Source organism: Artibeus jamaicensis, unplaced genomic scaffold (assembly GCF_021234435.1).
Source record: "Artibeus jamaicensis isolate MK-2021 breed Jamaican fruit bat unplaced genomic scaffold, CSHL_Jam_final contig_354, whole genome shotgun sequence".
Taxonomy (NCBI): domain Eukaryota; kingdom Metazoa; phylum Chordata; class Mammalia; order Chiroptera; family Phyllostomidae; genus Artibeus; species Artibeus jamaicensis.
Window position 1 is genome coordinate 27,679,457 of NW_026521803.1, and position 24,448 is coordinate 27,703,904.

A 24,448-nucleotide genomic window follows, 5' to 3' on the forward strand; every position below is an offset into this window, starting at 1 on the left:
CTTGAGACTCTTCTGAAAGGGGCAAAGGAAACAGCAGGTCAGATCAATCCAAAACTCACATCTTTATCCGGGAGGAGCCTGCGGATTTCCACATAGGCACAGTGCCACCCGGGGTTTATGCCTGTGTTATCATGGCCGAGCCGGATTTTTTCAATGATTTCTCCCACGTCTTCTAACTTTGAAAAGGAGAAAACACAGCAGGTGTTGGTTGACAGGTCCAAGAAAGCACAGCCTGAGCAAAAACCTGCCTCCCTGGGGCACCCTGGAGTCCTTTTGAACTTCCAGAGGTTGTTTTCCCCCAGTGTGTCCCATTGTACTGGGAGAAAGTGACCTCTGGAAGCCAAGCCAGCCCCCACGCTCCCCTACACATGCGACGCCACGCTGATGCTTCCCTTCCACTCTCCCCACTTAAAATCAGCCTCATCTCAGTTCAATTGCCTCAGTTCAGTGTCTGGGAGGCTGTTCCCTCTTCATGGTGGAGCCTGTCTCTCTGCCTTTCATTCCTTATCATTGCAGCAGCTTATTTCCTGCTTGAGACTTGGCTGTCAGAAGGTGAGTTCTGGTTCTGCCCATGCCCTGTTATGCCAGCCTGATCTTTTCCTTGGCCCCCTAAGAGTCCCCTCCACCTCTAGATGTCCCTCTTTATATTTTTCCAATTCCAGTCCCTCACGCTTGACATTTTCTTGCCACAGGACCCTTACACATGCTTCCCCTGCCCCTCCCCTTTCCTCTTCTATCCCTAAACCAGTGTCTGCTCCACCTGATCACTCAGGTCTCAGCTCAACCATCACTTCTTCAGAGAAGCCCCTGACCACCTCTAGAAAGTCGGATCTCTTCATGAGAAGCTCTTACAGCATCCCACAGACCACCCCCTGCCCCAACCCAGAGCACTTCTCACAGCCGGGAGTTTGCATTTATTTGTGTGGTATCTTCTCCTCCACCACTGAAAGCTACCGGGCAGGCTCCCTAAAGCCTAGGAAACAGCTGTGACCTAGGTACTGAATAAGTGTCCTTTCTGTCAAGAAAGAATGGAAGACTGAATATTTCCTCATCTGCAAAAATGCGTGTGATAAAGGCAGCCAGTTGTTCTCCTGTGCAGTGTTGAATGCTAACCACGATGGTGCGTGTGAAGGTCCCACTGATGTGTGGCCATAGTGAGTCCCTGAAATTCAGCAGCTGCCCTCTCTTCTCTCTCCCGCCTGGAGGGTGCAGGGAAAGGACCCAGTCAGGAATGGCCGATGCTTCTCTTGGAGCCTTCTAAGGAAGTAGTGAGGGCAAGGCAAGGTCATCCAGCCAGCTGGCACCTGCCTCCCTGGCTGTCTCTGCCACGCTGCCACCCCAGGGCCTCCAGGAGCCTCTTGGGTCTCTCCCAGCTTTCGTGTGTCATGCTCTCCTCTGAAATGGTGCTAAATATATCCTTCTGCACCCTGCCTTATCCTTACGAGCCTCTGGGCAATAACAGGATAAGAAATAGGTGAGGGAATCTGGGCAAAGGGAAGGGCAGGGGAATACCCAGATGCCCTGGCTCAAGGTTGGTCCATGGAATTCATCATGCCTTGAGGTGTGATTCGACAGATGTTGGGGGGTCAAATGGGGTACGTGCAGACTTGAGTTTCCTGTCAGCCCCTCTGTGGAGCTGCCCGCCTGCCTGCTCCACCAAGTTCTCAGAGTTACAAGGAAATGGCACAGTCAGCTCTGGACTGAATGAGGGTTCTTGGGGAGTGAGTGGCAGCTGAATGATTGAGTCATTCATCAAATGTGAAGCCTCTATAGTCCTAGACGGAAGTGACCTCCGAATGAACCGGTGTAGCCTCCGACCAGGCTTCCTCCTTCCTCACACCCCCCCCCACAGCTGATGCCAAGGGGAGGCGGAGGAACCTGTCCCTGCTCCCACCCCCACCCTCACCCTTCCCAACAGCAACTCTGGCTCTGCCATCCGTGAGCTGACCTGAGGCAAACCACTTGACCTTCCAGGCCTCGACTTCTTCATCTGTAAAATGGGGGAGACTAGTCTCAGATGAAGAAAGGGGCATGGGCAGGGTAACCCACTGAGGTCACTTCTAGGTCTAAGGTTGCAGACCTGGCTCTTTTTATCAACTATGTCCTCCTAGGTGAGCAGCATGGTCCCACACTGCCAGGGACCGTAAATGAACAAGGTTGCTCCAGCTGCTGCTGCCTCTGCTGCCCTGCACCATGCCCCAGCTCCCCACTGGCCAACTCCTGCAGCTCTGTCAGAGAAGTACAGTGCCCCGAGAGCCCCCGCAGGCTTTCTGAATCATTAAATAAAGGGTGGTGATTTCAGGCAGAGGCTAATGCTGTGGACATTTTTAGGGAGGACCTTATTCTTTCATAGCAGAGAAACACGGAGGCTATGGGGGAATCCTTGGCTCCCAGAATCTCCACGTGAGGACACTGAGCTGCCCAGCAGAACCAGGGACTGAGGACTCATGGCCTCTCCTTCTCACCAGGGGCCTCTTTTTTTCCTCCCCATCCCATCTCTGGAGTGCGAGATATGCAGACCTTGGCTTCGATGACCCTTAATCATCTGGCCACTCAGTCATGTGTGCCATGCCAGGGAGGCCATCTCGGCCACGACCCCTCCAGATAGCCGCAAGGAAGGCTTAGGGGACCACTGGCCATGGACAGTGGGCCCCAGGGATGACTGAGACGACATCAGAATCAGAAGGGGGAGAATCCTGGCATTCTCCCAAGAGGTGAAAGAGTGAAGCTGAGAAGGTTCTGGAACTGAACTGCTTGAGTGTAAACTCAGGCTCTGATGTTCTATAGTTACGACATGGTGAGCAAGTTACGTGACCTTCCTGTGCCCTTCCAGCTGTGAAATGGGATGATTGTACTACCTAACTCTCAGAAAGATGATGAGGATTGATCAAGCTTATATACATCACACAGTTAGAACAAGGCTAGCACATGGGAGGTGCTCAATAAATATAACCTATTATTGCTTTTTCCATCTAATTCCTGTGCCTTAAAATGAGGCCACAGAGGAAGGGGGTGGCTCATTCATGAGCTAGCAGCGGACCAGAAGCCAGAACCAGAACCTGGGGCTACGGGCTTGCACCCAGTGCTCATCTTCTTACCCGAAGATCAGTCAGAAAAGAGAAATGGAGAGAAAGGAAGGCAAAGCTTGTTCATGTGTTCCAAGCTCTCATACACCCCAAATACCCAGCTAGGTTGGAAAGAAAAAAGAAAAAATAGCAACAGATGACTGGCAAATTATATCTATTAGTGAGGACTTCATTGATAAAACTCCCCGGAAGTCATGCTGAGGCGTAATCTCAGCCCAGCCACTGACAGCAGCAGGGTTGGATGACTCAGGCACCATGACATCTTGGGTGGATGAGATGTGGTTTTGTGTGAATTGATGAATCATTCTTGAATTTCCCTCGTTAAGAGATTCCACCAAGGTGGCAACCTTCTCACAAATACTGTCTGCTTTCAGAGAGGGTGGAGAGGGAGCAGGGAGCTCCTAGGACAGACACTGGCCAGCAAAGAAGGAAAGGGCTTTGGAGTTTGTTTCCCATCAGAAAAATAAGGGCCACATCTCCAAAGGCCCCCACTACCCAGAGAGTCCAGGCTTCTGAGACTCCCAGCTCTTTTGCCTCAGAGTCATCCCTTTAAATCCTGCTTCATCTGCTTCTCTACCCTAGTCACGTCATTCCCCTCCTCTGCCCTGTGGCCAAACCTCCAACCACATGCTGTGTTTATTTTCACCTGTGGTCTTTGGCCATCATGTTCCCCTGGCTTGGAATGACTCCTTGTTCCTGCTGAAGCCCACTTTCATGTGCAGCTCAAAGCCACTGTGTCCAGGGAACCTCTCCCTTCTCTGCACACCCACAGCAGGCTCAGTCAGCCCCACCAAGTGCCCACATCCCCATAAGATAGTCTCCTGCAGGGGCGAAGAGCACATATTCCAAGCCAGCCCCCTTGGGTTGGAACCCTGCTTACTCTGTGTCCTGGTTGAGCGATTTTACATAAGCTACTGAACTCGATGTGCTCCAGTGAGTGAGTCGATATAGGTAAAGCCTTGTGACAGTGCCTTCTTACCCACAGGACCAGTTATTATGATGATCATCTGACTTTCTCATTAGATCTGTGTGGCAATCAGGGCTTCCCCAGCTGCACTGCAAAACCCTCACAGGCAAAGTCTGGGTCTTCCCATTCTCTTGTCTCTCCCACCCAAGCTTACATGCAGTGAGTGCACAGAGGAGACACTGAGCTGACATGTACAACTTTCCAAGTTGCTTAGACCTACGCCCATAGCAGACATTGACCAAACAGAACCCTCAGAAGCATATGGACTGTTCTGTATCAGGTCATTTGGCCATAACTTGGTGGATGAGTAGGGGCCACCAAGGTATATAAGGAGTGAGTCTGTCATTCGTAGCACTGAGGTGGCCCCAGTGGATTGGGAATTGTGTTTTGAGTTTCCCCAAGCTCCATCCACTCCTTAGGGTCTTTGATCTGACATTAGTTCTGGAGGGACAGAGCGAGGCTCACCATCCTCCTGGCTTCTCAGAGGTGCTGAGGCTCAGAGAGGCTGATGAACTGCCTACCTTCCTCACTAACAGCAGCCCATCAAAGCGAAAGATGCATCTGGCTCTAGATGCAGGGCTCCATCTCCTCATTGATTTTCTGGGTCTCCCTCACCCTCCAAGTCCCGGCCCCCCAGTAGCCTAGTGAGCCCACGTACCTCCATAATGAAGCGGGAGGCAGACTTCCTCTCAAAGAACATTTTCTGCTCCCTCTTGTTGGTGCATAGAAATTTCTGCTTGGTGCACAGGCCATCGCAGCCATAGATGACAATGAAGATGTTGGCATTTGTCCCAGCAGCAAAGACATCACTGGTGTAGAGGGTGATCTCGTAAGGGACAACTAGAGGTGAAGGACAGAGGGACAATCAGAGGAGATGTGACAATAGGAAAACAAACATGGGAGAGGTCAAGTTCTTCACTAGCACCAGGGCCCCAGACCCCTTCCTCAGGAGCTGCGGCTGCCCAGGGCCCTGGACTTTCACATGGTTACCTCACATAATGAGGTAAGAGTGTTTTGGGACATTTCAGTTTGTCTCATTTGCATATAAATGTGTATACTTACTTGGATCACAATAAAAAAAAAATTGAAAACCCAGAGAACAGTTCCAGAGGTAATTTACCCTATCCTGTGATTCTGACCCTTGAAAGGGGTCACTTCAGAAGTCACCCCATGGGTGGCCACACTTTCTCCACAGGAGGAATTTGCTCTTTGCTTATTATCAGAGTTATCTTACTGTAGAACTGCAATGATAATATTTGTAATAATAGTAGTTACCATTCACTGGGTGCTTGCTAGGTGCCAGCCCCCATACTAAGCATTCTACACTCCTTATCTCATTTTACCTTCATGTTGACCCTGTGAAGTTGGCATTGCCATACTCAGTTTTACAAACAAGAAAACCAAGAGAGGGGAAGTGACTACCCTCAGTCATCATATGGCTGGTTACTGCTAGAACTTGAACTTGAACCCAGGCATATCTGACACCAAATCCTGTGTGACCAACCTCCGTGTGTGCTATTCTCTTGATCTGAAGGTGAGTACAGTTGCCTACTCACAAGCCACAGGGAGGGGCAGACTATGTAGGTGATGGCTGGTCCCACAGGGTCCCGAACAGGGCTCTCACCAGGGGGTTAAGTGGAAACACAGTGTGGCTCTCCCAGCCTCTCAGGTAATGCCAGAGGCATCTTCTCTGCAGCACAAAGTCCCTTCTTCTCAGGGCTCTTGGCTTTCTCCATGGCCTACTGCCCGTGAGGACTTGAGCAGAGAATCCGGCAATGGATTTGAGCTTTCCTGAGACTAGCTGGCAGTAGAAAAAGCCCTGGAAATGTCTGGGCTTATTGCCCTAGGCCTGGGCTCCAATTTTCTTCCTAGTTTTTAGTTCTGCCGCTGCCATTTGAGTTACTGTGTGTCCTTGGGCAAGTGACGATACTTCTCTGGACCTTTGCTTCCTTGCCTATAAAATTATGGAGTTTTCCTAGATCTGTGGTTTTTAGTTTCTTTAACTGCAGAATTCTTATAAATACATTTATCAAGAATGTTCAGGGAAAAAAACCTTGACTTTTTTAGACCCGAGGTGCTATTCTGGATGGCATGAATTGGGGACCAGGGGCTGTCCCTTCTCAGCCTTTCTCTTCCTCCCACAAGCTGCCCTCAGATACGCATTCCAACTGCCTGGGATCCTCAGAACATAGGTCGAAGACTAAGGTTCCTCCCAGCCCTGACATGGCATGACATTCAGGGATCTACGCACCGTCCCACCTCCTCCAGGAAGCCTATAAGTTCAGACCTCACAACAGCCCCCTTCCTAATTTATATGCCTCTGCTGTGTGGTTCTGTTGATCTTGATAAGCTGCCTTGAGTCCTTCTAGGCCCCTGATGATAACGGCTGGGGCCCGTGACCTACCGTCCCTGGACCGCAGCTCCCCAGGCCCTGGAGCTCCTGCGCTTCGGGCCCCCAGCACATTCACCCATCAGGGAAGCAGGTCCTGAGGGGCAGAGGCCTCTTCTCTGTGCTGCCCCCCCCCCCAACCAGGGAGAGCTACACTTTGAAGGTGCCTCCATAGCTCAGCAGTCTGAAAGTCAAGTTTTTCTGCCCTGCTCTTTTTTTTTTTTTTTGACAAATGTGAGTGTAAGACAAAGGGCAGATGGATTAGTTTTAATATTAAGTTAGAACTGCTGAATGTATTCAAGGTCAGGCCATACAGATCCTTTTTTATTTTATTTTTTCTGTGAAGAGCAAGGCCTGACCTAGGGCACGAAGGGAGAAATGAGTATTTCTGGCCTGAAGGTTCCCACCCAATCCTACCACCAGCTCTGTGTGGGTCTGTCAGGTCAGTGTGTCTGTCCGTGACTGCAGGAGAATCCTGGGGGCAGAGGCTGGAACTAGAATTTGATTTGTATATGCAGGGACCTCACTGGAAGAAAATGTCACTTTATTTTAGGCTTTGAACTGAAAAGTATTTGGATGATCTGGTCATGGCCAGTTTAACTGCTGTAGGCAAAAAAAAAATTTTTTTGTTCACTGATTTATAGTAAGTGTGAGTAGTTTGGGGAAAATATTTTGATATAGCTAATTATTTGGTTTAAAAGAAACTGCACTCTCTGGGTTTAGTTCAGATTTTAGTATATTCAGACAGATTTTTATAGCTCAGTTGACCTCAGTTTGAGTCCCAGTACCTAGTATTTTCCTGTATGTATAGAAATATTTAATACATACTTTCTGATGATGATAGTGGAAGGGAAGTATCAAAATGTCACCCAGTTATTCCCCTTCCTCTTGCCCTTTAGCAGGTAAAAGAAATTAGGTTTGCCTTCTTTTCCATTTGTCTCCCACTCAGGATAAAACTTTATCGTGGGGATTTCTCTGGCTTTTTAACGACTAGAATATGGACAGGTGACAGCACTGATAATGATACCTCACAGTGAGACCCTTATCTTTCTTCCTTTGGGTCTTACAACCCATCTGCTTTAATATCTCTGTCTTACAGATGAAGAAACTGAGCCCCAGAAAGGCCAGGCTCTAGCTGCTGTCACCAGCTAGTTTGGGGTGGAGTTTGGAATAAGTTCCATATTTTCTTTCCTGGGGCCAGGGCTCAGCCCACAGCCTGCACAGGGAGCAGGGAATTTGGGAAAGGAACTTGAGACCCAAGTCTCTAAGCGGGACCTGGCCCGGAGTGGACACTGGAGGAGGGATCAGAGCACAGTAGCGGCGGTGGGTAACGGGGTCTGGAAACAGGGCCATGCTGGTTGTGTGTGGTTCCTACATGGCGTGTACAGCCTCGTCTGAAGCTCCTCATGGAAGAGGTCCCTGACAATGGCCCCATCATCTTCATTCTTGGCTAGCCAGCGGCCACAGGGGAACGTCATGCACTTTCCAAGAGACGGGGCGTCCACCTCTATCCAGTCTAGGAACCAGCCGGGAGCCTTGCCTGGAGGGAGAGCAGACACAGACCCATCAAGGACTTCTACGGGGTGGCTTCCTATGGGTAGCCGCAGGGACTCCGAGCATCCTCCCCTACTCATCAGCTCATGCCTAAAACTCCACAGTGAATATGTCTTCTTTTCGCTTACGGCATTGCTAAAATGATTCCTGTAAAAACACGCACCCACGGACACCAGAGGGCATGGCAGGAGGGCAGTCTGAGGGGAGGAAAGCAAGGAAACAGTCCAGGGTGGAAGGCACTCCAAACAGGAAGCCCAGAGGTGCCAAAGAGAGACTGTTAACAAGGACTTCACAATTTCCCCCTGCAGGGATGACACTCCCAGCTCCCTGCCTCAGTTTGTGATTCATGAGTGGAAGGGAAATCAGTGAAGAATTGATGTTTCTTCCTGGGAAAAGGAGTGCCCAAGCTTAAAAAGGCACTGGAAGCCAAGCAGAGAACCCATTTACTCAGTCCCAGGCACTGGGAGGAGGGCTTCCTTCTGTCGGCTTAGAAGACAAGGTTTGAAGACCAAGCCAAGGAGCCCCATTTTACTGAGAAAGAGCAAACTTGGGCACACCCTTTGGCAGTAGGGTCAGTGGGCTCTAGAAAGGATTGGCTACATCAGTGGTTCTCAAAATGGGGTCCCCAGACCAGCAGCCTCAGCATCACTTGTAAGAAATAAAAACTCTTGTGTCCCACCCAGACCAGCCAAAGACTCTGGAGATGGGACCTAGAGACTTATGTTTTAATAAGTTCCCCAGATGGTTCTGATACACACTCAGATTTGAGAACAACTGAGCGAGGTCAGGTATTCTCAAATCTGACTGCACAATAAAATTACTGGGGTTGGAGGCTTAGGGAAAATCTTGTTTAAAAGATTTTATTTATTTATTTTTAGAGGGAGGGGAAGGGGGGAGAAAGAGAAGGAAACAAACATTGATATGCAAGAGAAATTGATTGGTTGCCTTTTGTATGCCCCCGCAGGGGGACTGGCCCATGACTCAGGTGTGTGCCCTGACTGGGAATCCAACCGACACCTTTTTGCTTTGTAGTACAACACTCAACCAACTGAGCCACACCAGTCAGGACTAAAGAAAGCTTTTAAAACCACCAGTGCCCAAGCCCCGCCCCAATTAGATCAGAATCTCCAGGTGCAGCCAGGGCTCCTCTGGGCTAAAGGGATATAGGAAGTTATGTCATTATGGAAGGCAGATGACATCCAAGTTTCCCCCAGATTCATTCCCAGACACCCCGTGGGACCTGTCTGTGGTCTTTAAGCAGGAAACAGAGGGGAGGGAAGCCAGACCTGAGTTGTCATGGCCGATCCTGACTTTCCATAGATCTCCCAGGCCCAGCGCCTCCACAGTGAAGATGTCGATGCTGTCCCTCTCAAACTTGTCACTGTTGACCTTGGAGGATTTCAGGAGGCTCATTCCTACCGACCAAAAGACCTCAACATGACTGGCTGGCCCTGAGGACTTTTAAGCCTAGAGTGCCCACCCCATTTAGTCTTTCCTCATGACCAAATTTTGAATTTTTACCAATTTTAGACTGTGCAATTACCATCCACTGGGTGCCTTTGGCATGTTTTATTGTGGTGTGTGTCTTTTTATTGAGCTCTGCCATAACCCTCTGAGGTATGTATTGTTACTTCCAATTTGCATCTGAAGAAAAGGAGACACACCAAGAGGCTAAGTGCCTTATCCAAGATCATCCAGGAGAAGGTGGTGGGGCCCTAGGTCAATGTCAGCTCTGCTTTCATAATCCTCATGTTTCTACATGCGGGGAGGGAGCCCATGACTAAGGCACCCTCTCCATGCTCCCCGGGCTCCCCTGAAGGATGGGGCATGTGGGAATTCTCTGGAGACTCTTCTATAGATAACAGTGGACAGATGACTTCCGATGCCCCCCACCAGCCATCTCACATGTGCAGTCTATTCTGGGACCTTGGCTGTGGCATCAGTCTGAAATTTGAGGTGGTCTCAATGCCATTGCCATCCCCGCCTATCTCAGTATGCACTACATTCTCTTCAAGTTTCCTCACCCCGTGAGTCCTAGCTCTGAGTCCACCCTAAGTAGAAAGTCTTCTGACACTCAGGGCAGTGCACCAGAATCAGACAGACCTTGGTTCAATGCCTGATTTTGTCAGTGAACATCTGGGTGGCCTTGGGCAAATTACTCAATTCTCTGAGACTTGGTTTCCTCAAGTGTCAAAAGGGGTGGTTTGGTGCCTTCTCATGGAGTCACTGTGAGGGCTTAATAAGATGACAACTATTGAGTGCTCAAGAGCGGTCCTGACATGTAAAAGTCCCTTGGCAAATAAAAGCAGTTGTTAGAGATCTTTGATACCAGGGCCCATGGTTCTAGATCTATCGTAATGACATATATTTATAAGTTATGACCTAATTTATTCACTATACATTATCTAACCTATTAAATAATAAAATAAGTGTTTATGAGCATCATTTTGTCTCAAATGTTTTATGGGTTCAATTTCATTGAATCTGCAACTCTATGAGACACATCCTGGTTTACTATCCATTTTACAAATGGGGAAAGCTAAGGCACAGAGAGGGGAAGCAACTTTCCCAAGGTCACAGAGATAGTGAGTGTTATAGCAGAATGTAACCCCATCAGTCAAGCTTGAGTTCACACTCTACCACCACATCATTGTATTAGAATATGAGCCCCCTAAGAACGTAGGTAGGTCCTTTCATTATTCAGTGATGCTTGGCACAAGACTCTGGATCCACAGAGTTTTAAGCAAATACTTGATGATTACTTGAGGGACTGAATGTCTCTGAGCTCACACAGAATGGCTGGACAGGTAGCGCAAGTGGATGGCTGACTGTAGCACTAAATGTCACCTTGTCTGAGTACCTGGGCAGAGGCCCCCTCCCCACCCACCAAATGACTTCAAATTCCCTGTGCATCTCAGATTGAGAGTAGCCTGGACCCCACTGGCTTTTCTTATTGAGGTGGAGTTAGAGTTAGGGTCACCTCTACTGTTAGAACAGAAGAAAGCTGGCAGAAGTCGTGGGGAAGAGACCACCCACTGTTTGGAGTGGGGAGCCCCTTCATTATGCTTTTAAAAGGCAAATAGAGTGCTGTCTCCAGGGAGGACATGAGAAACAGTAAAAACTTTAAGAAAGACGTGCAAAACGATGGACCACAGGATCCATCACCATTACCTGGACGAGGACTCCAGAAGGAAGAGGACTCACATGGCTCTCACGTGCATCCAGGGCCCTAGAGGCAGCAAGAGGATGGCCGAGAGGGCAGGGGCTCACTGGCCCTGCAGTGCGCAGGACTGCCTTTGGAAGGTTTAGGAAGAATTTCCAAAGAAAACAGCACTCGCCACCTGAGGACCCAAAGTCACCTCACACAGAGACTTAAAAAAGGAACTGCCTTCCTCTGATGAGGCTAGTTTTGTGCACAATCTGTCATGAGTCAGAGTCATGGAAGAATATACAATGAGAAAAGGACAATCCATCTGATAAATGGTGCTGGGAAAATGGAATATTCACACATTAAAAAATTCATTTGGGTCCTTATTTTACACCATACGAAAAAGTCGATTCAAAATGGATTAAAGACATAAACATAAACCTTGAAACTAATTGTAACACTCTAACAGGAAAACAGGGCGAAAGCTTCATGACATTGGCCTTGGCAGTAATTTCATGGTTATGACACCAAAGGTCCAGATAACAAAAACTAAAATAAACAAGTAGAACTACATCAGACTAAAATGTTTCAAAAAAAAGTCTAAAAAATTATTAACAGAGTAAAAAGGCAACCTATAGAACAGGAGAATATATTTGCAAACTGTATGTCAGATAAGGGGTGAATCTCCAAAATATATAAGAAACTCCTACAATTTAATAGCAAAAAACAAATTACCCAAATTTAAAACTGGGCTATTGACAATTCTCCAAAGAAGACATACACACAGTCAACGGTATATGAAAAAGTGCTCATTGTCACTAATCATTAGGTAAATGCGAATCAAAACCACAATGAGATCACACCTCATGTTTGGCAGGAAGGTTGCTGTAAAACAAAGGCAATGTGCTGGTAAGGATGCGGGAAACTTTGCACACAATTGTGGGAATGCAAATGGTACAGTTGCTATGGAACAGAGCATGAAAGTTCCTCAAAAAATTAAAAATAGAAAATCCAGCAATCCCTCTTCTGGGTCTAGATCCAAAAGAATTGAAACCAGGGTCTTGAAAAGATATTAGCACTCCCATTGCTTATCACAGCACTGTTCACAGTAGCTAAGATGTGGGAAAAAATCTGAATGTCCACTGAGAGGTGAGTGGATAAAGAAAATGTGGTGTACACACACAATAGAATACTATTCAGCCTTTTAAAAGGACATTCTGCCCTGTGCAACAACGTAGATGGTCTTTAAGGACGTTGCATTAAGTAAAGTAAGTCAGACATGGAAAATAAATACACCATAATTGCACTTCTATGAGGTGTCCCAAATAGTTAAATTCATAAAATCAAGGACTGGAGTGGTGTTTACCAGAAGCTGGGGAGTAGGGGTGGAGGATGAAGAATTATTAATCAACAGGCATAAAGTTTCAGTTCAGTGAGAGATCTGCCATACCACACATGCCTATAGCCAACAATAGTGTTTTGTGCATGCACACTTTAAGAGGATAGATCTCGTGTTAAGTGTTCATCTCATGATAAAATAAAATAAAACAAAACCATAAAAGGGAATTGTTAAAGTGATTTTTTTAAGGAGAGAGACAGACAGACAGACAACCAGGATTTCCTTGGAATGTTCTGCTGAGTCTTCCGGGCTCCCTGGGGACAATATGAGTGAACCTCAGAATTGCACTGTTTTCTTACCAGTGTCGTCTTCTGTGCCAAAGAGCGTTATGAAGACATTGGCATCCGTACCCGCATTCTTCTTGTCTCCAGTCTTTATGGTCACTGAGAATGTGGTCGATTTATCTGCAAGAGAGGAGTGTGGAGAAGTGAGTGGTAGATTGCTCCTCCCGTGAAGAAAGGAGAGAGAAAACGTACTAAGTATATTTCTATGTCCATGGTGACCATTTCTATGAGTTGCTTTACTTGCAGGATGTATTGATCTGCAGTTGGCTTTAGCCTAGACACTTCCTGAAGGCAGAGATGAGGTCTCCCCCACCTCCAACTCACGCAGGAGGCCCTCAACCAGTACACTTGCAGGATGCTTAGGGGAGACTTAGGGGGACTGAGGGTCAGGGGCTTACCACCCAAGAACCCCAGTTTGATTCCTCCAGGTTTGGAAGACTTTTAGGGATTTGTGTTTCAAGGAAGGGAGCACAAGTATCATAGAACTCTGGAAAATTCACTCTTTCTTTTGACAAAAATGTGTTGAGAGCCTCTTATGTGCTTAGAAGGGAGAGGCTAAGCACATAGCCTCTATACAAGCCTATATACAAGGCTAAGTCAGAACAAGGTACAATCTGTTCTATTCTAGTCATTATTCTATTCATTTTATTCGATTCCATTTTATTCTATTCTATTCCACCCCATTCTATTCCATCCCATCCCATCCCATCCTGTCCCAAGCTGTGTACAGTATATACTCAGCCTTATGCTAGACGTGGGAATATGCTCCCCCACCTCCCCATTCTTGCCATGGAGGAATGAGGGACAGTACAGATAGAAAGCCAGAGGAAGGGGTAGCCAGAGCTCATAGAAGAGAGAGGAGATGGAGACCTAGGATGAGGGAGAAGCAGAGGGGAGGGTGGCTGGTGGGAAGACATCAGCCCTAGTCGAGGAAACCTTTCTGCTCCAGGCCCATGTTGTCGAGGGGGTTGTTGTCACCACCACCCCCACCCTCGTCGTCCTCCTCCGGTGGCAGCACATAGGACTCATCCACTGACAACAGCTCCCTGGACAGCTGGCCATCATCCTCCTCCACTGACAGCCAGCGCTGGCATGGAAAGTAGTACCTGTGGCAGTGGGGAATGAGGAGAGGTTGACAAAGTCTCTTGGAAAGGTCTCATGAAGGAGTAGTCATGGGCTGAGAAGTGAGGCCCTCAGGGGTCCTAATACTTCCCTGCCTGCCCTCCAGGGCACTGTCCTCCCATCCCAGCTGGAATGGGCCCAGTAGTGACACTTGCCTTGAACAGAGAACAGACGTGGGGACAAGTCTGCAGACAACCCACTGAAAAGAGCCTAGAGCCGCATAGCAGACACTCAATCAGGGTCATATTGGATGTATCTAGAGTAAGAGGGACTTGCAGGGGCTGTTGCCAGCCTTTCTGGAGCTAACAAATCAGCCAGAAGTACTTCAGCAGAGGGGGTCACACATAGAAGGTACCCAACACGTAAGAGTGGAATTTTAATGAAACGACCCAATTTTGCTTTTGGAAGGTACAAAGCGTGTGGCCAAGGAGCTGGCACACCAGAGGAAGGGAGGACTGAGTTAGACTCCCTAGTACAGAGGCCACTGGAGGTACCTGGGTGGAAGGAAGACAGACCAGGCCTGGGAGAAGCAGCAGGGTGGGGTCACAAAGGACTTCCCTCTGGAGCTAGACTGGGTTCGCATCCTGGCTTATAGTCATGGAACTCTGAACAAGTTTCTTTACCTCTCTGTTAGAGTTGCCAGACTCAACCAATAAAATCCCAGGACTCCAAGTTAAATTTGAATTTTAGTAAGCAGTGAATCATGTTTTAGTATTATAAATATGTCTTACTCAATATTGGGCTGTACTTGCTGTAAAATGCGGATCACTGCTTACCTGAAAAAGCGAGGTTCAGAGTGACCCCCCCCCGAAGCCCCACACATTGAGAGTGCGAGGGAAAAGAATCAAAGGCAACACATCTGCCTCCTGGACCGTCCGGCTTTCCCCGGCTAATATTAAAGGTGGAGTCAGAGCTGTCTCACCCCGGCCCTTAGCATGGCATGTGTGTGTTGAATTAATGAATGACTCAGTGCACCAAGCATAACTTTTATTCATTAATTGATTTAGCAAGTATTTATAGTATGCCTATTATGTGCCAGGCTCTCTTCTAAGTACTAGGGAGGACACAGCAATAAGCAAAACAGATGAAGTCACTGCCTCATGCCCAGACCTTCTTTTCTATTGTGGGGAGAGAAACAATGACCAAATAGGGCAGTTTATTATGGTCACATGATAGATAAGTGAGATGGAAAAAAAATAGAGGAAGAAGAATAAACGGCCCAGGGGTGGGGCTGGGGCTTCGCTGAGCAGGTGACCCCTGAGCAGAGACCTATGTAGAGAAAGTATGTGAGTGAGCCACTGGGGGAAGCAGTGCCAGGAAGAGGGCACATGGGAAGGCGCTGAGGCGGGACCATGTCTTTTGGGCTTAAGGCACAGCAAGGAGTGAGCCAGAGGGAACCAGGACTGAGAGATAAAAAGGGGACACTGGGAAGCCACCGGAAGTGCTCTGGCTCTTACCCTGAGTGAAAGGGAGCCTCGGCGGGTAGTTGAGCAGAGCAGGGGCGTGACCCTGAGGGCTGACCTGCTGTAGATAATAAATAGGAGGTCCTGGGGGATGCAGCGGGACCAGTGCAGAGGCTTTGATGGAAGACAGGGGTTTGACCATGTTCTTCTGAAGAAGGAAGTGGGTGACAGATTGGGGATGGGCAAGGACACCTCCTTCCTTCTGAAGGAGGAAGTGGGTGACGGACTGGGGGTGGGATGTGAGGGGCAAAGAGGGGCAAGGACATCCAATTCACATGGAGGGAGGTGACTGGGTCTGGGGCAGTCAGTGTTCACTTATCCTGAGCTAATCAAGGTCATGGGAGGCTCAAGGCACTGTCAAGGAAGATGGTGCCTCTCCAAAATAAAGGAGATTGGCTACTCTGATTTTTGGCCTTGAACTTTCATAATTTTGTCTGTTTCTCAGAGCAGGCTTTGCTCAGAGTCCCTCTCAGCTTGCAGATGGCTGGAGGCGGCTCATCACAGAGCCCTTAGTGTTGTTCAAAACCAAGGAAACGGAGACATGCAAACACAACATCAGCAAGAAGGGATGGTGAGGAAAAGGAGGAGATGAGGGGGGCAACGAGTAGAGGGAGAAAGGAGAAGGAGACAAGGAGGGGGGCAGAGAGGTGGGTAACGAGGAGGTTCCACTCACAAGGGTGATAAAAATATAACATACTTGGCCTTAAACTTAACAGAAGTGTGTAGCAGCTCAGTGCAGAAAATTGTAAAGCATCACTGAGATACCTAAAGGAATTCTTGGGGAATGCAAATGTGTGCCTTGGGGGTAGCACTTAATATTCTAAATATGAAGTTCTCCACACGTACATTTAATGGTATAATGATCAAAATTCCATTAGGACTTTTTTTTTTCAAGTCACTTAATGTCTTGATATAAAAAGGCAAGGATAGCTAATATTTTTAAACCATAATAAAAGAGACCAAGCAGTGACAGGTATTAAAGTAGATTATAGACCTGGCTGGTGTGGTTCAGTTGGTTGGAGTGTTTGTTGCATAGACTGAAGGGTCATGGGTTCAATTCCCAGTCAGGGCACATACCCAGGTATCAGGTTCAATCCCCAGTTGGGGCGTGAATACAAAAAGGCAACAGTTAATGTTTCCCTCTTACATCAGTGTTTCTCTGTGCGTGTCTCTCTCTCTCCACCTCTCTCTCTCCTCCCTCTCTTTCTCTCTTTCTGAAAGCAATGAAAAAAATGTCCTCAGGGGTAAGGATAAAAAAATTAAAATAGATTCTAAGGCTACAATAATTTAAAAACTGTTGGGCTGACCCAAAAATGCTAAATCAATGGAACAGCCTAAACTGGCCCTAACAAAGCTGCAAGGGGAAGCAGCGATGTTCACAGTTTGTCCGTGTCCTTGCAACACTACATTTTCAGCTTAAATGCCTCAGATCTTCAGAACATCTTGAGAAGTAAGCTGGGCTGGCATCCTTAAGCCCATTTATCAGAAGAGCAAATGAAAGCCCATGAAGATGGAGCAACTCATCCAGGGTGACTCGGTGAGGTCCTCTGGACCTGCCCCAAATCAGGACCCCAGGTCCCAGACACGTGGATGTCATGGCTCTTTGGCAGCATCATGATGGCCTCATGGGAGTATCAGGCCATGCGTGAGCTGTGCCTCAGAGTCCCCACCTGAAGCAACCTCTTGGGTTGGTGGGGCAGGATGGAGGTCAGAGGTAGGGTGAGCCTGGTCACCCCCTGCCCTGCCTGCCTAGAGGGGAGCCCAAGAAGAAGGCATGTTCCAAGAGACACCGGCATACAGGTCAAGAAGTTGTTTAATTCAACAAATACATATTTATGGAGCGCCCACTACATTCCAGGCACCAGCAAGCCCTGGACAGCTCTGCAGCACTGACTTAGGGTCTTTCCTGCTTCCCCCTCTGTCTCCCGCACAATCCCCACCCCATCTCAGGGCCTCTGTCATGCCTATTGCCCAAGAGGCAATGTGGCCTAATGGTAGAAATATAACAAGGTTCATCATGGATGGTCTGGAGTTCTGGTCCTGATTCAGACACAGTTTGATTCTGGGGCTACAGTTTGACTTCCTCTGGGGGCAATCCCTTCACCCATCAGGACAACGGTACCCCCTTCCCAGCCCAGCTTCTGGTTGGAGCTGTAACTCCTGAGCAGGTGCAGCAAATTGAGGCCTGTGGGCCAATCTGCCCACCACCTGCTACATCCCACAAGCTAAGCATAATTTCACATTTTTAAACAATTGAAAAACCATCTTAAAAACATTTTGCAGCCCTGGCTGGTGTAGCTCAGTGGATTGATCATGGGCCTGCAGACCAAAGTATCTCGGTTCGATTCCCAGTCAGGACACATGCCTGGGTTGCCGGCCAGTTCCCTGCAGGGAACACATGAGAGGCAACCACACATTGATATTTCTCTCCCTCTCTCTCCTTCCCTTCCCCTCTAAAGATAAATAAATAAATATTAAAAAAACATTTCGCGACATGTGAAAATTACATGAAATTCAAGCTTTGATGACCATCAAGTTTTACAGGAATACAGCCAGATCCACTCACTTAGGCATCACCTGTAGCTGCTTTCCCTCTGCCAAGGTCAAGTAGAGTAGTTGTGACAGAGACCAAATGGCCCCAGGCCTCAAATGTTTGGTACCCAGCCTGTACAGGAAAAGCTTGCTTGTCCCTGGTCTAAAGCAAACAACGTACTGGATGCCACTTCACCCATGGAAAGACTTATTGGGCAACTACATCTGGTCATGGAGAGTGGGCAGGAAAGCTCTGGGGGGAAGACCCAACCCTCTGAGTTGGTGGGTGTCAGGGACTGGATGTTGCACCAGACTCTTTGTTCCCTTCTAGGGCCAGGAGCTCCCAGGGGGCTGCCCAGTGAGAGAAAAGGGAGGGAGACAGTGCCCGCCTAGCCAGCTACTGCACCAAACCTATGTTACACCCTCCCCCACCACTCCCACCCTCAGGCGTCACAGCCACCGCATGATCAGCCCTCATTCTAAGACCATCTCAGGGGCAGGCATGGCCCCCTCTTCTTCCCCTCCAGCCCCACTCACGTGGTCTCGTTGTTTGTGTCGGTGATGTCTACTCTCTCCAGGAACCAGCCTGCTTTGTTGCCTGAGTTGTCATGGCGAATCCGAATCTTGGTCAGGGGCCCCAGGTCAATGGCGTTGACGATGAAGGTGTCTGTCTGGGAAGGGCCAGGGTAGCACTCAGAAGCGTAGCTTCTGCCTCCCCACCTCACCATCTGCTTCACCCTCCCAGAACCTGGGCTGATTTAAGACCCAAACCAGTGAGGAACACCCAGATTTGTAATGTGAGATGTGTTGTGTGCCAGGGGGTGGGGGAGAGCTTGGGTGTGTGCTGCGTGTGCACATGTGTGCATAAACTTCTTCAACTGCCAATTTTAATTAAGGACCTGCTATGAGCCGATGTGTAAATTCAAAATGATAGACAGAAACAGAACTGGACTTGCTCCCTGCTGAGGTGGGAAGACAGAATGTGCACGGCAGGTGTACACACACTGGGGGAAGCAGGAGACAGACCATACTTGGACCCGATACGTGAATGAGAACTTCTTAGCTGTAACTTTTTAAGGAAAGTACTGAAACAAAGATAAACCATGATTCTCAAGTCATAGGAAGGGAGTGTTAAAAGGAGAATTGGGGATCTCTGAAATAAACCAAGTGAGGAGGCCAGAAGTATTTTAATGGATTTGATACCCCTCTCTCTCCGCCTGTGTTGGTGAGGGAATCTGGCTTTAAGATGGGGCAGGAATGGGAAAGGTGAGAAGAGAGTGTGCTAGCCAGACGATGTTCTGCAATGTCTAAAGACAAGGATGACGGCTGCGTTTCCATGCTTTTCCCGCTACCTGGTGAAGAGGGAGGCAGGTGCATTTCTTTCAATGCTCAAAAGCTTCAGTGGCGTCTACTGCCTCAGGACACAGTTCAGGGTTCTCAGCTGCCTTTCAAGGCCCTTATCCCCGCCCCCTGCCCCTTAAGTTGCTTTCATCAGGCTTCCCAGGAGCAGCATCCTCCATGGCTCAGCATTAACCACAGCCCTGCAGGAAGACTCACTGTCCTCAAACTGGCCTGCCACATTTCTACCCCGACATCTCGGTCATGCCATCTTAGAGCACCTACATATCTACCCCACACTCACCCAGCAAGGCCCTTTGCGTCTCTCCTTTCCCTCCCCAAAGCACCATCTGACGGCCAGCACTTCCTCCTTGAACCTCTGCTCCACCCACTGAGCCCCTGAGTGTCGGCTGCCTATACTACCTCCAGTGAGTTCCCTTGGGCTTCAGGGAGCTGGACCCTCACCTGTGCCTTTCTCACATTCCCCACCAGAAACATTGGTTCTTACAGAGGAGACACTTCCATGAACCTGGCCGGGTTGAGCAAAGCTCGCTGCCAGACCCAACAGTCACTGTGGGTTGGGTGGCCTTGGAAATCACCAGAGGGCTCCCTCCAACTGAATCCCAACCACCCGCCCAAGGGCCAGAAAGCCCATACCATACCTGCCCCGGCTGAAACTTGCTGCTCTTGTCTGACTTCCTCAACGGCCGCTCACCCGTGTCCCCGTACTCCTCCCCGTAGATGGTCACGTAGACATTGGCACTGGTGCCAGCATTGGCTACATTCCCTGTGATCACCTGGACTTCATAGGTGTTGACTGCAGACAGAGAAAGACACAGCACTGAGGACATCCGGGCCTCTGAGTGGACCTGAGGCTCAGCCTCTAGGCTCCAGGTTGAGGGAAGACACAGGAAGTATCTTCAGACACCTGCACAGCTTCACTAACCTGGAACTGAATCTGCCCCTCCTCCCTACCCAAGACATTTTTGCCATAAAGCCCAAGAGGTTGTGAGTCTTGGGAAAATTCACCCTCAGCAGCCCTCCTGCCTTCTGTCCCCAACACTAAGTTATATCAGGGCTCCTCCTAAGTCATCCACTCCTCCTGAGAGCCTTGGGACAAGCACAATGTCAACCCCAGGCAGGAACTGCCCTTGGAGTCACTGAAGACACATGTCGGGAGAGCTATTAGGAAACTATGATGGGTGCCCACCTATGGGGCTTCCATGTGAGAGGAGAGCCCAGGCGCCGCCCCCATCCCTGGACTCCCTTCAGAGAACTGTCTGACCCCTGCTCAGGCTTACGCTGAGGACCCGACCCGCCAGAAGGCGCCAGCTCCAGGACAATTTCGCCGTCTTCCTTGCCCCAGGCCAGCCAGCGGTTGACAGGAAACTTGTACTGCTCAATCACCTCCTGCATCCCTGGCCCGAACTCCTCCTCTTCCTCCTCCTCCTCCGTCTCCTCCTCCTCCTCCTCTTCAGATGAGGACTCCTCCGATGAGGACTCCTCCTCTTCCTCCCCCTCATCTTCCTCATCACTGCCCTTCTTCTTCTTCTTCTTCATCTTCCTCTGCAGCTTGGCCTTCAGCCACTCTTTCTTGAGCTGCTGCCGCAGCTTGTTCTCCTCCTTCTTCTTCAAGGCCTCCTCCTCGGGTGTGAGCTCCACCTCCTGTACCACCAGGTGCCGCAGCCACAGCATGTCCACAAACCAGCTGGGCGAGAAGCCCTCGCCAGTGTGTCCCAGCCGGATCTTGAAGACCTCCCCCACGTCAGCCGCCTCGAGCTGTGCAAAGTGCAGGGCAGTGGCTGGGGTGGCCCCCGGCTCCCTCCCTACCTTCCCTGCACAGCCAGGCACCAGCTTGTGTGTGGAGCCACAGGATGGAGAGGCTCAGGGTCCCCGAGCTCAAAAGCTTCCCCCCAGCAGCCTCTCCCCTGCACATCCAGCCTGGTTTCCCGGCCCACCCTCCAGGACATCTATCTTGCCAGCCCCACCTTCCACCAAGTTTATTCCTCCTAAGCCCCTGTGGTGGTCAAGATGATGTCCCTGCTGCTTTCCTCTCTTCTCTTTCCTTCTCTCTCTCCCTCTCCGTCTCCCCCAAACACACATACCCACACACACTAACCATGCACGTCACACTCAGTTCTATTACTCCTATTTCCACATTCTCATTCATGCAGCCCCCTCTCCCAGAAGGCCTTAATTCCGTCCTCCACCTCTATCTTAAAACTGCTCATTCAGACTCTTGAGCATTATTATTACTTTTTTGTTAGCTGGTGCTTTTCTGTGATCTGCTCTCTTAAATTTTTCAGGATTAATCATATATAACTTTTGCAATAGCAAAAAAAAAGTGTTATTTGTGAAAAAAATGCAACTCATGCTTTCAGAGGCCTCAGGAGGTCCTGGCCTGGATTTCCTCTCTGTCCAGGTAAGCTGGTGTCTGCCCACTCCTGTGAGTATTCCTAAGAGCAGGGGCTCTACTTTTGCATCTGTCCCCCACTGGGCCAAGCACAGGCTGATTCAAAGGGCATCGGGATGAGTACAGTTTTCCTTCAGGGAATCAGCTTCTAGGCCTTCTATTTAATTCTTGGCCTCACAGTGAGGTGAGGCCTGGCCTCTGAAAAGCTCAGGGGGTCTCAGGAGGCTGAAATGGAGCCCCTGCCAGTAAAGCCACTCTTTTGGGGCCACATCATTCTGATGGGCCCTCTTCTGGGTGTTTGACATTCCTCAAAGCCGTCTCACCAGTTCTCCCCATTGTGTGCTGGGGAAATGAAGGCCCATGGCCATCCCAGGAGTTGCTCAGTGTCCCATCATTTTAGTCCAGACCCAAATGAGAACTCAGGTCTTCAGATTCATGAAGACACAGTGTGGCCAAAACCATCTTTGTGAGAAAATCACCAGACCAAAGGGAGGCCAGGATCCCCGGGAAAGAGGAATTTCTTCTCCTCAGGTACTTAGGAGATGGGGTCTACACCCTGAGTCCCTCCTCCGGCATTTCCCAGGTCACAGCATCCCTGTGACCAGCCCCCCAGGCAGCCCCACTTGCCCTCCCCACTCCCTTACCCGCCTCGAACCCACGCACCACATCCAGCCAGCTGGTTGGAGTCCAGATATGCCACTCTGTGCCCTCTCCATGACTGGCCACAGTTTCCTACACACTTTCCCTGACAGTGACCATTTTGATTCTTCCAGGGCAGCACTATAGAGCTAGGTTTGAACTGATGAAGGATCTCCGGCTCAGAGAGGTGCATGGCTAGGGCCCCCGCCCCTCAGCAGTGCCTGCAGGGGCGGTGCTCCACGAGGCCCCATCCAGCACGAGCGCTCTCTACAGCTGCAGCCTGGCCCAGCGCCCTCCTCTACTGGGCGCTGGCTTAGGACTTCTTGCTGAGGGCACAGCTGCTTGTGTCACACAGCACACACAGGGCACCAGCTTGAACATGCTCCCTACACACACGCATATACACACACACACTCATGTCTCATATCAAACATGCATGGGCCCCCAGTGGGTGCCATCCTTGTATCCTCCTCCCCTGCCAACAATACGCCCATGTCCTCCTCTCTTTTTCTCTTCTACTCAAAGGGGTGTGTTGAGGCCCAGGGCACTCCAAGCACTGCCAGGAGACCCCACGGCTCACCAGTGTCCTGCCTGGGAAGCATGGCCCTGCCTACAGGCCAACAGAGCTATAGAGTCCGAGGCCACAGAGCCTGGAGCAAGGGCAGTGACCCGGGGCCAAGTGCCATATTCTATTAAGTTAGATGTATCTACTCCAGAGGTTCTCAGAATCGGTAGCACGTTTGTATTAGCAGAGCTGTTTGGAGCATCCCCAGAAATTTCTCACTTAACTAATTGGGGCAAGGGCCATATTTTTTTTCTTGAAGCTCTCCAGGTGATCCTAATAAAAAGCCAGAGAGATCCTGTTCAATCCCTTCACTTTATGGCATTCAGCAGGCCCTCTGTGGGCACCGCTGCCGCCTTATCCACACATACCTGGAAAATGTCCTTAGACGCTCGCTCAAAGATCCGTGAGCGGCTGGACAGGAAGAGCACTTCGGTCTTGCCTTTCTCGCCATAGATCTGCACGTAGACTCGGGCAGTGGTGGTTGCACCGCCCACATCCCCTGTCCAAACCTCAACCTCATAGTGGACCACTGGGTGTGCATACGGGGAGAAATGGGACATTTGGTAATCAAAACAACAGCAATGATAGTAACAAAAAAAATACTTCCCATGCTTGTGCCATGTATCTGGTGCTCCACTATCTCATCGAATCCCCTCATCAATGTTCAGCATGGCTGGTGTCTTTTTAGGAGAACACTAGGACACCAACATGCCCACGCACAGAGGAGAGACCACGCACACACAGAGAGAAGGCAGACACCTGCAGGTCAAGGAGAAAGGCCTTGCAAGAAACCCAACCTCCTGACACCTTGATTAGAACTATGAGAAGATAAATTTCTGTTGTTTAAGTCACCTAGTCTGTGCTATGTTGTTATGGCAGTCCTAGCGCACTTCTACAAATAGGTGGGCATATACGTGGGCGTGTAGAAATAAAGGTGTGTATACAGAAAACTATACAAATGGAAAAAGTGAGGCAATCACTAACTCCAGAGAAAAATCCAGAAAGTTCTACACAAGATGAAATGCCACCATCACACAGTAGGTAACTCAGCAGTGAATAATATTGGCATAGTCACGATCATGTAAAAATTGATCATTGATTTAATTTTATTGAAGATTGGAAGGAGAAGTGAGTTGGTGGGCACTCGCATGCTTGCACACGCACATGGGTTAAGAGAACTAAAGCCTCCTCTTCCATAGGAGTAAGTCAACAGTTAATGTCTGTGACTGAAAAATCAAGAAACTGATAAGCACATTGTTTAAAATATGGAGATGAATTTCCGAAGAAAAAGCTAAAGTAATTTACAAGTTGTTACCCCTGAAGAAGAGGGATGGTATAGGAAGGGAACTATTGCTTTTTATTTTTCTGTTGTTAACTAGTACTTATATTACCCTGATGGAGATCAAGGTCTAGTTCATAAAAAGAGAAAAGGAGCTGATTTTGCACACAGTCCTCAAGCAACCTACAGGCATGAAAAGACACGAAGGGCTCTGGAAGAGAACGAGGTGAGTTTGGATTAGGGTCCCTTCTCAGATATGCTTCCTGGGGA

At 49.1% G+C, this 24,448-nt stretch overlaps 1 protein-coding gene across 2 annotated transcripts in view; it reads right to left on the reverse strand.

The window, feature by feature from the left end:
* Positions 1–24,448, reverse strand: part of LOXHD1 (lipoxygenase homology PLAT domains 1) — a 132,999-nt gene that overhangs the window by 39,321 nt on the left and 69,230 nt on the right. For both annotated transcript variants that reach the window (XM_037165012.2, XM_037165011.2), the window contains exons 18-27: positions 23,268–23,428; positions 20,584–21,061; positions 19,945–20,099; positions 18,482–18,615; positions 13,764–13,933; positions 12,843–12,947; positions 9,283–9,411; positions 7,818–7,982; positions 4,712–4,893; positions 60–176 (exon numbers count right to left, since the gene is read on the reverse strand). In XM_037165012.2, the coding sequence (XP_037020907.2) occupies positions 60–176; positions 4,712–4,893; positions 7,818–7,982; positions 9,283–9,411; positions 12,843–12,947; positions 13,764–13,933; positions 18,482–18,615; positions 19,945–20,099; positions 20,584–21,061; positions 23,268–23,428 (1,796 nt within the window). The remainder of the gene's footprint in view (positions 1–59; positions 177–4,711; positions 4,894–7,817; positions 7,983–9,282; positions 9,412–12,842; positions 12,948–13,763; positions 13,934–18,481; positions 18,616–19,944; positions 20,100–20,583; positions 21,062–23,267; positions 23,429–24,448) is intronic.